Consider the following 13,687-nt stretch of genomic DNA (forward strand, 5'->3'; position numbering starts at 1 on the left):
GCATCCTCCAAAAGGGCCTCATAGAAACAGACAACTGGTGCCAGAGCCATGGCCTCAAGCTAAACGCCAAAAAGTGTATAGTCATCCCCTTTGGCAAAAACAAAGTGCCCACAAATTACCACATAGGTGGTAATCCATTAAGTACAGAAGAAGTAATTAGGGACCTGGGGACCCAAGTTGATAGCAATCTCTCATTTGACAACCACGTGGCCAAACTGGTTAGAAAAACATTTTATACAGCCCACCTAATCATGAAGGGATTCGCATCTAGATTAGGGGAGGTCATCGTGCCTCTTTACTCATCCCTCATCAGGCCCATAATTGAGTACAATGCCCCTTTTGGGATGTACCTTACCAAACACCTGCAGCAACTGGAAAGACCCCAAAAGTACCTCACCAAAAGGATCAAAGGGCTCAAATAGATGCCATATGCTGCCCGGTTAAAGAAACTCCAGCTCTATTCAGTGGCATACCGCCTGCTCAGAGGTGACCTGTGCCTGACGTATAAGGCCATGTCCAACCCGAAATTAAGGGACATGCTGCACCTCAAAAAATGCAAATCCCATCGAGCTACACGCTCGAGAGACTTGGACCTCAGCACTGAAATAAACAGGACATGCTGGAGGGACAGATTCATAACCCAGAGGCTCCCTTCACTCTGGAATAAAATCCCAGTCCAGGTTAGGCAGAGTCCCTCATTGACTCTCTTCAAGAGGAGTCTTGATGAGTGGATGGGAGATCGTAGGTTTACCCCGGGTATCACTTCTGTGTCACTGTTAGACAGAGGCACAGTATACTAACCTCGAAAAAGGGCATAGCAAAATAAATTTAAAATGGGTGGCGAAAGCCAAACACACTCTGGCTAGGCTTATAAATGCCCTAGGGCAGATAGCCTAGTATGAACCTATGCACCTATACGTGGAGAACAATACAGACAAGCTGTGATGGCAGATATATGCATGTTAACACTGGAGTAGGAAAATCCCTATCTAAACATGACTGTAAGGTACTACAAGACTGAAATGATGTCTGCCTGTGAAAGGTTGGTGTCCTTGCTGTGACAATAGATGGAAAATCTCTTCCATTTTTTCAAGCACAACTTTCTGGTATTGGGATTCCCTGCCTCCTTTATATTAGAAAGCACATCATTGGAATAGGTAACATTTCTTATTTCTTGGTGTTAAAAAGTACAGTTGTGTACACTTACCATAAATGTAGATGTTTGAGTGTAGTCACTGTTGCAGTCATTACATTTGGGTTATCTGCTTGCAGGTAGCCCTCAGTAGGCCTGATTAACAAAGTCTTGGGGTAAATATGAACTCCCAGACTTCTGCAATGTGACTTTAGAGGAGCTAAGCACTCTGTGCAGACTCTGGGAGCAGAGAAAAGGCCACAGGGTAAAAGTGGAAGTGAGAGCCTACTGCTACAAATATTAAGTATTTTCTGTGATTGTTTATTATGGGAACATGGAAGCAAGCATTTTTAAGTCTAAAGTGACCATTAAGGCATCTTAGAAGATCATGGGAAGTAATTTTTATAAAGTAAGCATTTTGGGATACTGACAAACATGTTTAGTTTTCAACGGTCCAAAACGGGTCTCCAGGTACCCTCCTTTCATGGAACTAGAAGGATCCTCGAGTAGAAGCTTTTTCCGTCCTGACATGGAGGAATGGGCTGAACTGATCCTTGGTCAAGTAGGTCCCAGAGGATAGGTGGTAAGAGGCTCTTTTTTCTTTTGGTTGTTTTGGGATTCCTAAAAAGGATGGCACTTCTTTGAGCTGGATATAGTATACCCTTTCTATGTTGAGAACCCATTTGTCTCTGCTGATATTTCTTTTTAAATCAGTAGAAGAGTCTTCCAGCCAGAGGTTTGGAGGGAAGGTTTTGAGGGCACTGTAGTTGAAAATAGTCACACTTGGTCTGTTGTCTAGGGGGGAAAGGCCAAGATTTTGAGGGGTAATTTCTACTACACCTTGGTGTCACACACTGATAAAATTCCTTCAAAGATTTTACTTGCTTTCCTTTCTTATCCAGATGACAGGGTGTCATCTGAGTCTAAATCTGGATAAGACTGTGATGGAAAGTGCCCAGAATAGGACAACTCCTCCTCACTTTCTGAGCTTGAGGAATCTGAAATTTCCTGACAGGACGCCTCCCCTGCTTCTTTTAGATGGGGAAGCTTCAGAAGCAGAAGTGTGGGAAGGCTATCCGGACTTCATGAAGGCCATGAACTCTGTCTTGGGCTTCAGCATGACAGGAAGTGGCTGAGGGCAGAGGTGAAGAAAAGGTTAGTTTGCTTCAGTTTAGGTGTCCATTTAGAATGGAAGACTTGAGGTTGTAGCCATCCAACTGCGACTTTAGTGAAGGTTTCAGTAGCCGAGGTATATAGGGTGTCGCCTTTGAGACCTACAATTCAAATGTCGGAAGCTGAAGCCTGCTGAGCGACCTCAGACCAGACAGAGGTTGCAATAGAAGGTTCTGGCCTAGAAGTCCCCTGACCAGGGAGCTGTAAAGGAACCTTTACCTGGGTCGGTTGACTTAGGGACTTAAGCTGGAGCTTTACTGGAAATGTCGGAGTCCTTGATTTTTCATCTTTGTTTCTTTGGAAGAATGCTAGCAGAAAATGGTATTTGCAAGGACCAAGCAGCACCTGTGGGTTGTGAAATATCCATGGAAACCAAAAACAAGGACTCCATAACAGAAGGCTAATATCTTGGCTCTACATTTGAGGGTTTTTGCTCAGAATTTAGCAAAGTCGGAACAATTACAAAAGTGCTGAGACCCCAAGAAGAAGAGACAAAACAAGTGAAAATCTTTATGCAGGACTTGCTTCCCACACATCAAGCAACTGTTGACCTTTTTAAGTATTAAATCAAGAGAGGAAAATCTCCAACAGGGTACTTACCTGACTGGAAAAAAGAAATGCTCTGGAAAAATAAACCAATCAACCGATGGACAGCAAGTGTTGACAACACATATGAAGTTCATTGGACTGCATGGCTAGAAAGAACTGAAGAGGTCTCCAACAGACACCCTTCTTATACCCTGACAGCTCTAAGCCCATGTCTCCAACAGATACCCTTCTCATACCCTGACAGCTCTAAGCCCACTGCTGTTCATATTGGTGAATGACTACATTAGTAAATGGGTCAGTGGGGCAAGAACAAAGATGCTGTGTGCAAAAGATGTAGAATTACAAGCTGACTTTGAACAAGATCTTCAGGGAATGACAGGGAATGGAATGCAAAACTACAGGCAGATGGGATGAAAGAAATAGACAAGACAGTTGTCGTAGGTTCATAGGTAGGTACTAGGCCATCAGCCCAAGGGCCTAAGTAAGCCTAGCCAACAAGGTTCCCTGGCTTACGGCAACCCAAGAAAGTTAATTTCCTGTGCCTCTGTCGAGCAGAGCCACAGAAGTGATCCCCGGGGTGTATTGCCTATTTCCCATCCACTCATCAAGATTCTGAGTGTTAATGAAGAACTTTGCTTGACGTAGATGGGTAGCTTGTTCCAGAGTATGGGAAGTCTCGGGGACAGGAATCTATCCCTCCAGCAAGTCCTGTTTATTGTGGTGACAAGGTTTAGGTCTCTAGTGTGTGTAGCTCGGAGGGACTGGGATTTCTTTAGATGTAGCATGTCCAACAGCTCTGGGTTTGACATAGCTTTATATGTTGGGCAGAGATCATCTCGGAGTAGGCGATATGCTACAGAGTAAAGCTGGAGTTTTTTGAGACTATCAGTGTATGGCATCTGTTTGAGGCCAGTAATTCTCTTTGTGAGGTACTTCTGTGGCCTTTCCAGCTGCTGCAGATGTCTTGTGAGGTACATTCCAAAAGGGGCGTTGTACTCTATAATGGGTCTAATGATTGTCGAGTAGAGGGGAACAATGACCTCTTTTTTTCCCTGGATGAGAACCCTTTTGTGATGAGGTGTGCCATGTAGAAGGATTTCCTGACTACTGTGGCAATGTGATCATCAAAGGAGAGACTACTGTCCACCTGGCTCCCAAGGTCTCTTATCACACATTCGGTGTTAAGAAGACTGCCACCTATGTGGCAGTTCATGGGTACAGAGTTTTTACCAAAGGGGATATGCACTTTTTGGCATTGAGCTTGAGGCCATGGCTCTGACACCAGGCATCTGTCTCAGTGAGGCCCTTCTGTAGGATATCCACATCATTTGGGGGCTCTACTATAGCTCCCAGTTTGCAGTCATCTGTGAACTTCATTAGCCAGAGGCCTTCTGTGTTAGCCTGTACTTCAGAGAAGTAGATACCAAACAGGAGAGTTCCCAGGACTGAACCCTGTGGTACTCCACTTGTCAATGGTTTGAAGTCAGATTTGGAGTCTGCAACTTTTACAGTGTGGGTTCTGTCAGTGAGCCAGTTAGCAACCCATCTTGTAAAATAGGGATTTATACCTAGTTTAATGAGTTTAGCTATAATTCCAGAATGAGGAATGGTGTCCAAAGCCTTGGGGAGGTCAAGATAGGCTGTGTGAACCACCTTACCCTCGTCTACGGCTTTGGTGACTGCCTCAAAGAAGGCACCCAGATTCAGGTGGCATGATCTGCCTTTCACAAACCCGAATTGGGTGGGGTCCAGAGTTTGGAGGTTACCAATATCTTTGTTTATGAATTCCATGATGATACATTCCATGGCCTTGCAGACTAGGCTTGTCAGGCTAATAGGGCGATAATTCCCAGGATCAGTGGTGGCTCCCCCTTTGTGGAGTGGGATAACTGTTGCTGTGTGCCATTCAGTGGGCACAAAGCCTGACGTGAGGCTATGACTGAACATGGTGCTTAGGTGGGGAGCCAGTTCGTTCTGAAGTTTGTGTAAAACGCAGCCTGGGATGTTGTTTGGTCCCACTGATGCTGTGTTTTTGGCTTTACAGAGTGCTACTTTTACCTGTAAAGTTGTGATTACAGGGACTCTGCATTCTTCCTGTATAGATATGGGCCCTTTAGGGGGTGAAAGGGGGTTAAAGTTAGCACTGAACTTATCTGCCAGGATGTTGGCAATATCAGTTGGTTCTGTAATTTTTGTACCATTGTGCTGTAACTCAGAGCATATCTGGGTGTTGCCATTGAGATCATTGACATAGCTATAGAATGTTTTGTGGTTGTCCTTAGAATCAATGGCAATCTTGTTTTCATAGCTAGCTTTGGAGGATCTTATAAGGGATCTCAGCTTCTTGCTGAGGCTGATCAGGGAGCTCCTCCACTCATGGGATTTTACTCTCTTTTGCAACAATTTCTTCCTTCTGTTGTAGAGTTTGTTTATGGCAGGGGACCACCAGATTGATTTCCTTTTTTTTGGAGGAAAGCGTCTTGGTTCTGTTTGGGATAGCACGATCCATTCACTCATGTAAGTGCTTATAGATTGCATTTGTGTAGGAATCATCAGTCGTAACTGTATTGACCATCTGCATGGGTGTCATGAAGTTCGCCACTTCTGTCTTAAGAAGCATGAAGTTGTTTCCTTAATGGGGGGTGGGGGTGGGGGCAGGATGTGGATATGGCAGCAAATGGGGGAAATCAGTGGAAAAGGTTAACAGCTTCAAGTATCTAGGAATGGTGGCTGAGCAGAAAAGAAGTCTGAATGAAAAGGTCATAGGCAGAATCAGAGTGGCTGCAGCCTAATGGCACAGAGTGTCAGGGCTTGTGAGAGACAGAAGAAAGCAAAGGAATCTGAAAATTAAGGTGTACAAAGACTGATGTGACCAGTACTACTGTACGGTACAAAAACCTGACCAGTGAAGGCAGTGACGAAGTTAGAGGTGACAGTGTCAAAGTGCAGGAGATGGGTGGTAGGGATGTATACTGTGGGACATGCAAAGAAATTGGGACATCAGAGCAGAAGCAAAGACGCTATAAAGAAAACAAATTATGGTAGTTTGGGCACACATGCAAGAAAGAAGACAACAATCTGGTTAAGAAATTTTGAGAAAGACAGGAAGAAGACAAGAGAAACCAAGGGTATCAGTTAGAGATGAATGGGTTATGTAAGAGAAAACCTGCAACAGTCAAATCACGGCCATTAAAAGAAGACAGAAGAGTGGCACTGAATCGAGAATTATGGTGACCATTCATGGCCCAATGCAAACAATGGGAAGAAAGGGGGTTGATGATGACAACAATGTTAAAACATTGAGATGCCTGGCTCTTAACTTGTTACTCCTCCTTTCCTGGTCTTTGGAGACAATTATTGCACTCTCTGGACCAAGTCATACACGTACTTCATTATGTCTGTGTCCTCTAAAGGCCCACAAGTGGTATTTCAGAAGTGACCATCACTTGAGCTGCACACTACCTCAATTCCTTTCTGCTGACTGTTATGACTGGAAATGCTCTTTCAAAAATAAAACAGATTCCTGAGGTGCTACTGTATTTTACTCATGACTAGCCTTGTCCAGTGCAACAAAGGTCACCTACAAAAAAAAAAAATGAAATGGTGGGCTCGAGAGATGAACATGTGCACTTAATGAGCTTGTATGCTGCATCATAGCATACACCAGCACATGTTCACATATATCCAAAATGAAAGACCTTCCAGAATTTCTGATGAATTCCAAATGATGGTGAACATAGCTAAGCACCTATCAAAAATGTCCATTATGATGAATCTGTAATTTATACTCAACTAAAAGGACTTAACCAGGAATTAGAAAACAAAACAAAACAATGCATAAATCTGACCAGTCCAGAGGATCATTCTTCATCCGTAGGTTATCCCTTGGAAAATACCCTGGTGGATATCGCAGATTATGATACTGATCCCACAGTATTCGCTTGCTTCGAGGAGGGGTTGGAATGATTTTCACCTTGATTGGCAGCTTTATAGTTGATGTCTGCTCAGCAGTCTTAGACTAAAATAAAACAGAAAATTAATGATACATAAATTAATAAGGAAAAAAGATGCGCATGCAAACACATGAAATGGATATGGTTTTGAAAAACTGTGTTATTCTACTACTGTGAACTCATTTACTTAACATCAAAAACATTAAATATTTAAGTCTGACAGCTTTACAAAAGTTCTTTCAGTTAAGTGCTGTTTCTGCAAAGTGAAATCTATGAAAACACTTTCAGCACTAATGGACTTAGCACTCTTTCCAACCGCTCCCTACTGCTGTATGACCAGTTGGTACATACAAGCCTGGGGATGTACTTCCACCAAACTTACTTTCAAAGTCAAGGAAGAGGCTTTCAGCTATTTTGCTTACTTTCAGCAAGATGACACAACTCCATCAAATATTATGTTGCAAAATACTCCCACTACACACTAAAGCATATACTGAAGCTAAGCATCATGAAAGTCAAGTCATTAATGCTAAGGTCTGCCGGTATGACCTTCCAACAGAACCAACACACAGTGATGTGTTACCTCAAGATCAAAGATGTAATCAGTTATTTAAGCTACATTACAAATGCAAATACAGGCAAAAAAATGAAAATGGCAGTGATGCAATGAAAACAGTTCATCGTTGCTATACTGGGAGATGAAAGAAATGTGTGCTACTTAATTTTATTACCATCCATACTGTACCTCAGTAGTTCGGCACCCAAAATTTTCAGTCACAGCACCTAAGTGCATTGGTTATACTAAACAAACATAAAAACACATTACAAGTTTACTTCATGTTTTCTACATTCTGGTGAATAAGAACATTCTGCTTTACTCTGATGTATTCTTAAAGAAGGACCAGGACCAGAATGAGAACAGACTGATATTAGAAGTCTAAGAGATCAATTTCTTAACGCATGTATTCAGAGGAAAATGACATTGGTGATAATTCACACAACAAGTGATGTTAGAACAGAATCAAGAGAGAATCTAAAGGCCATGAGGCAGCTACTGAGACTTAAATCTCCTAAATATCATAACAATTGGTTAACTCCACTGTCTATAAAACAGACATGTATCTCACTGGACTTTGCAAGGAGTTTAGGGCAGTGTCATCCCCGACTAATGCTAAAATTAGGAATATCTAATCTAGGTTAAAAAGGGTTGAGCGTAAATATGACATGGCTCACTGTTCATACTGTAGCAAAGAATCTAAGATCTCCCTCGTGGATAATTAACAGGATATGATGGAATTACCAAACATCCTGTTTAACAAAAGCATCCCATTATCCTACAAAGCACCCTAGTGTTTACCACAATGAAGTGAAATTAGCAACCAGCAGGAGTACTTTGCATATGACAGACTTCCAGCTCTCCTCAGAGAGTAAAATTACTAAGTGGACATTTTCTATTCCAACATTACCTTTTTTAGACCCCTCCAAATTAAGAAACAAATAGACATAAAAATGTCTCAACAATAAAATGAGACCAAGAAGCTTTCATCTGCTCGGAGGATGCAAATTTCCACACAGTTACTGAAATCTGCATTAAAGATCCAGATTACAAAGCACACCTTAATTTCACTGATGAACATATTCTGGGAGAGATGGTAGTGTCTCAGTATTTATAAAAACAAGACCTAAAAGCCACAACCCAAGAAAACATTCAGTCCCACAAACTGCATGATAATTAATATCACTGATAATTATACAATATTACAGGGATTTACTATATCTAGTCCTTGGTATGTCCCTGCAGAACATGAGGATTTCCTGACTAAACTCCAAAATATAAAATCAAAGAAAATACAATCCTTATGAGGGATTTTAACTACACCAAATAATTACTCTCATAAACAACTATTTATTCATCACATTCTTAATTTGTAACATGGATCCACATACCAACAAGAATAAAACAATCATCACAATAACACTTTCCATTATTGTACACATGCAGTATACATAAAACGTCCACTATAAATCAAATATTTTATTCTTATGATTTAGAAAATACACAAACTTTTTCAATTCCTACAAAAATACTTATTTTCATTATTTATTTGAACATTATAATTTTACACATTTTTCCCAAATGCAGCATTTATTGTTATAAAAATGATTTCCTTCATCTTTTAAAGATGGCATCTGTATGTTTTTTTTTTATTTCATTTACAATACTCAGTACTTTATTTACAGCTGCTTTAATCTTTGATTTCCACTTTCACGTATTGTATTTCGTCTGCTAGTAACACTCGACTTCAGGCCTTACTACTACTAAGTTCTAAATCTGGCAACCAGCTCAACTGCATCATCTTCTTACTTAATTTAACTTGTTCACCCAGCAATTGTATCAGGACATTCTGCAGGGACCCTTTAAAGTCATTGAACTCTACACATTCCCAAAAATGTCTTTACAACGTCTATCATTCCCTCCACATCTCCAATATCTGCTCTTTGCCTTAAGAGAAATCCCATAAAGTCTACTTGAAGTAAAAAAAAAAAAAAAAAAAAAAAAAAAAAAAACCTGTGCAGAAATTTCAGTGCAAATATCCTACTTCATCTGGACTTCACTGGATACCTAAAGGCCTTCAGTTTCTTCCCAATGCTCTGTAATTTGTTGTTCTAATCTTCCCTCCCAGTCTGTTCTAATCCTCTCTGAGTGGTTTCAATAGTTATCATGAAGCATTGTATATACCTTACTAAATACCCCTTTCTTAAAAGCATTTTCTGTTTTAGAGTCCACTAAAAACCTTAGCACAGCACATTTTTTATTCAGTACTTCCTCCTCCCTTTGTATATATTGTCAACAATGGAAAGCATTCTTTGCCCTAAAGTTAAAACATTTGCTTGGCTTCTTCCCACTCCATCATCTTTCCCTTCTCATTTATTTGCTCCATACCGCTCAACTGTCCAGATTTTGCAGCTCATATTTTTAGTCTGTTCCTCATAAAATTTATGTTTTTTTGGCAAATCACTGGGATGATCTGAAGACTGACGTCACTAAATAATGACATATGTTTGAGGTTCACACTTCAAATCCTTCAGAAAATGTACGTATGTTAAAACAAACAGTGTTACTCTAGCAACTTTTTAAAGTTACAAGAGCAATATTTAAAATATGTCCCAATTTGTGGGCCTTTGTCCCCCCATTTTGTTAGGCTTTGTCCAGATTTCTTGCACTAAGTGGCCGGGAGGTAAGATTTGCTCCCAGTAGCAGGACTCCTTTCTGAATAACTTCCAGTTTCCTCCTGCCATCTCTTGTCTGGTTTCTCTACTGTTACTTGCATGTATTCCAAATGGCAAAATCTCCCTTCTGTACTCACTCTGGTTAAGTCTTTATACTGTTGCCTACCACTTTATATTCTTTATATTACTATTCTCCACAAAGACTTGATTACAAAACCCTAAAATCTCTCTGTATCCCTCGTACTTCCAACATGCTCCACAGTAATCTTTTTTTTCCCATTTTGATCTATAGCCCTCTGCTTGGACAATACACAAGAGTCCTGACTGTGTAGCAGTGACGTTACTCAAATCAGTCTTAAACCTCCCTGTATAACTGGAAGAATCAACTTAGCCCATTTTACACTTCCCCTTCCCTAACAAAATAAAGTCTTCCAACTCTATTAATGATCGTTGGCAGTTTTTCGTGTAGCTGATAAAAGTATGCCTGACTTGTGTACACCACCAAATAAAATAAACATATTACTGTTCATGTCCATAAGTTTACAATCTCCTATATAATCTTCTGCTGAATCTCTTCCCACCTACACTGGATATAAAAAGTGTAAACACCTCTATTAAAATGCCAGGTTTTTGTGATATAAAAAAAATGAGAACGCAATAAATCATTTCAAAATGTGTCCCACCTTTAATGGGACCTATAACCTATACAATTCAATTGAAAAACAAACAAATCTGTTAGGGGAAAAATATAAAAAACAAAAAAGTACAATAAGCTGCTTGCATATGTGTGCACACCCTTAAACTAATACTTTGTTGAAGCACCTTTTGATTTAATTACAGCATTCAGTCTTCTTGGGTAGGAGTCTATCAGCATGGCACATCTTGACTTGGCAATATTTGCCCACTCTTTCTTGCAAAAGCGCTCCAAATCTGTCAGATTAGGAGGGCATTTCTAGTGCACAGCCCTCTTCAGGTCACCCCACAGATTTTCTATTGGATTTAGGTCTGGGATCTGGTTGGGCCATTCTAAAACTTTAATTTTCTTCTGGTGAAGCCATTCTTTTATTACTCTGGATGCATGCTTGGGGTCACTGTTGCGTTGAAAGGTGAAATTCCTCCATCTTCAGCTTTCTAGCAGACACCTGAAGGTTTTGGGCCAAAAGTGACAGATATTTGGAACTGTTCATAATTCCCTCCACCTTGACTAAAGTCCCAGTTCCAGCTGAAGAAAAGCAACCCCAAAGCATGATACAGCCACCACCATGCTTTACTGTGGGGATAGTGTTCTTTTGGTGATGCAAAGTGTTGTTTTTGTGCCAAATGTACCTTTTGGAATTGTGGTGAAAAGTTCAACCTTGGTCTCATCAGACCATAACACATTTTCCCACATGCCTTAGGGTAATGATCTATTGTTTTCCACATTTTAGCCGGGCCTGGATGTTTTTCAGTGTAAGAAAAGGCTTCCGTCTTGCAACACTACCCCATGGCCCAGACATATGGAAAATATGGGAAATTGTTGTCACATGTAGTACACAATCAGTACTTACTAGAAATTCCTGCAGCTCCTTCAGTGTTGCTGTAGGTCTCTTGGTAGCCCCCATGACCAGTTTTCGTCTCATCTTTTCATCAATTCTGGAGGGACGTCCAGTTCTTTGCAACGTCACTGTTGCCCCATATTTTCTCCACTTTTTGAGGACTGTATTCCATGGTATATCCAATGCTGTGAACATTTTTTTGTATCCTTCTCTTGACTGATACCTTTCCACAATGAGATCTTTCTGATGCTTTGTAAGTTCTCTGCAAACCATGGCTTTTGCTGTAGCTGGCAATTGAGTAAATGTCAGGAAAATCCTACTAGGACAGCTGAACTTTATTTGGGGTTAATCAGAGTCTCTAATTGATGGCAGGTGTGTACCCAAGAAGACAATGTTGTAATTAAATCAAAAGGTGCTTCACCAAAGAATTAGTTTCAGGGTGGTGCACACTTATGCAACCAGCTTATTGTACTTTTTTTTTTTTTTTAATATACTTTCCCCTAACAGATTGTTTTTCAATTGAATTGTACAGGTTATAGGTCACATTAAAGCTGGGGAAAGTTTTGAAATGATTTATTGTGGTCTCATTTTTGTTGTTGTTGTTGTCTTTCGGCTTTTCCCAGTTATGGGTCGCCACAGCGGAACTCTGGTCCGCTAATGATTGGTAGTTGATTTTTACGTGCTGAGTTACCAGCCCTGACGCACAACCTTCAACGAAGGTACGCCCATTCACACGTCTCCACGCAGAAGACGCTCTAGCTGAGAATCGAACCGGACAGTGTCTTACTGTAAGGCGACAATGCTACCGCAGCACCACCACCGCGGGTATAGTGGTCTCATTTTTTTTACATCATAAAAATCTGGCATTTTAACAGGGGTGTGTAAATTTTTTTATATCCACTGTATGATGAGCTGCCACAAAAGAGTCTTTTTAAATCCATACACCCAAATACTTCATCTTTTGATGTTTCCATAAATAAGGGTATCTTAACCAATTCAGGTGTAGGCATATAATTTACCGCTACAATCTTTGTTTTACCTTCATTCATTTTACACCCTAAAAATACTCAAAACCAATTCAAAATACCCCACAACACACTAATGTCAGATTCAGGATTTGTTAAACACAAGATGATAGCATCTGCAAACAAACCTAGTTTTTCTTGGCAACTACTCCAGTTATATCCCCTAATTTGCTAATGTCTTATTTTTTAGGTTCCAAGTATATAGCAAATAAAACAGGAAAAAAGGGACATCGCTGCCTGATCCCGCTATTCTAATTCAAACCATCAGAAAAGACTCCTCCCAGCTTTATTTATTCCCCTGGTCGATTACATACTCTTCTTATTAACTCTATTATACCATATGGGAATGCAAATGCTAATACTGACCTGCTCATGAATTCCCAGCACACACTATTAAACACTTTCTCTGCATCCAAACTAATCAACAATGGACTTCCCCTGAATCATCAGCATGTCAGTGATGTTACTAAATGTTTCTTTTCCTTTCACAAAACTACAATGATCCATATATATATATATATATATATATATATATATATATATATATATATATATATGTGCTCTGGCAACATGTTTGCCATTTCACATCCAATACAGATAAAAGACGTGACTGTCTCAAAAATGAAATTGGTTTGCACAAGGTAGGGTTTTGCAGGATTGTTGCCCTCCTTAGGTAATACTAGCATCACTGCTTTCTTCAACAATACACATTTTCCCCCTTCAAAATGTTATTAAAAAGTACCTTCCAACTCTTCAAAAACCTTCTTCCTCCTAACTATTAAATTTCTCTTGCAATCCATCCATTCCTAGAGACCTCCCTATTGCTCGGCTATACATCACATTTGTTTTTACTTTCTGTTTATCTGTCATGACGATTAACTGTTGAACTTCCCTTTACCAAGCTTTGAAATGTGTAATATTTCAAAATGCTTCCAAGTGCATCAATTCTTGATTTTACAACTCCTCTGGTCTATAGAGATTTTCATAAAACTGATGTTTACACCTTCTAGTCTCCCAGTTAACCTTTTATCATAGGTTTCCCAAGTTTTTCCAGAGCTCTTTCTTTCTGTTGTCCAAATCTTTGTGTTA

At 40.2% G+C, this 13,687-nt stretch overlaps 1 protein-coding gene across 1 annotated transcript in view; it reads right to left on the minus strand.

Annotated features, from left to right (window-relative positions):
• MBTPS1 (membrane bound transcription factor peptidase, site 1) overlaps nucleotides 1-13,687 on the minus strand; it is a 1,726,871-nt gene that overhangs the window by 568,532 nt on the left and 1,144,652 nt on the right. Inside the window, exon 14 of the mRNA XM_044081940.1 lies at nucleotides 6,703-6,872. Within this exon, the coding sequence (XP_043937875.1) occupies nucleotides 6,703-6,872 (170 nt within the window). The remainder of the gene's footprint in view (nucleotides 1-6,702; nucleotides 6,873-13,687) is intronic.

Source organism: Protopterus annectens, chromosome 8.part1 (genome assembly GCF_019279795.1).
Source record: "Protopterus annectens isolate FY-2018-M chromosome 8.part1, PAN1.0, whole genome shotgun sequence".
NCBI lineage: Eukaryota > Metazoa > Chordata > Ceratodontiformes > Protopteridae > Protopterus > Protopterus annectens.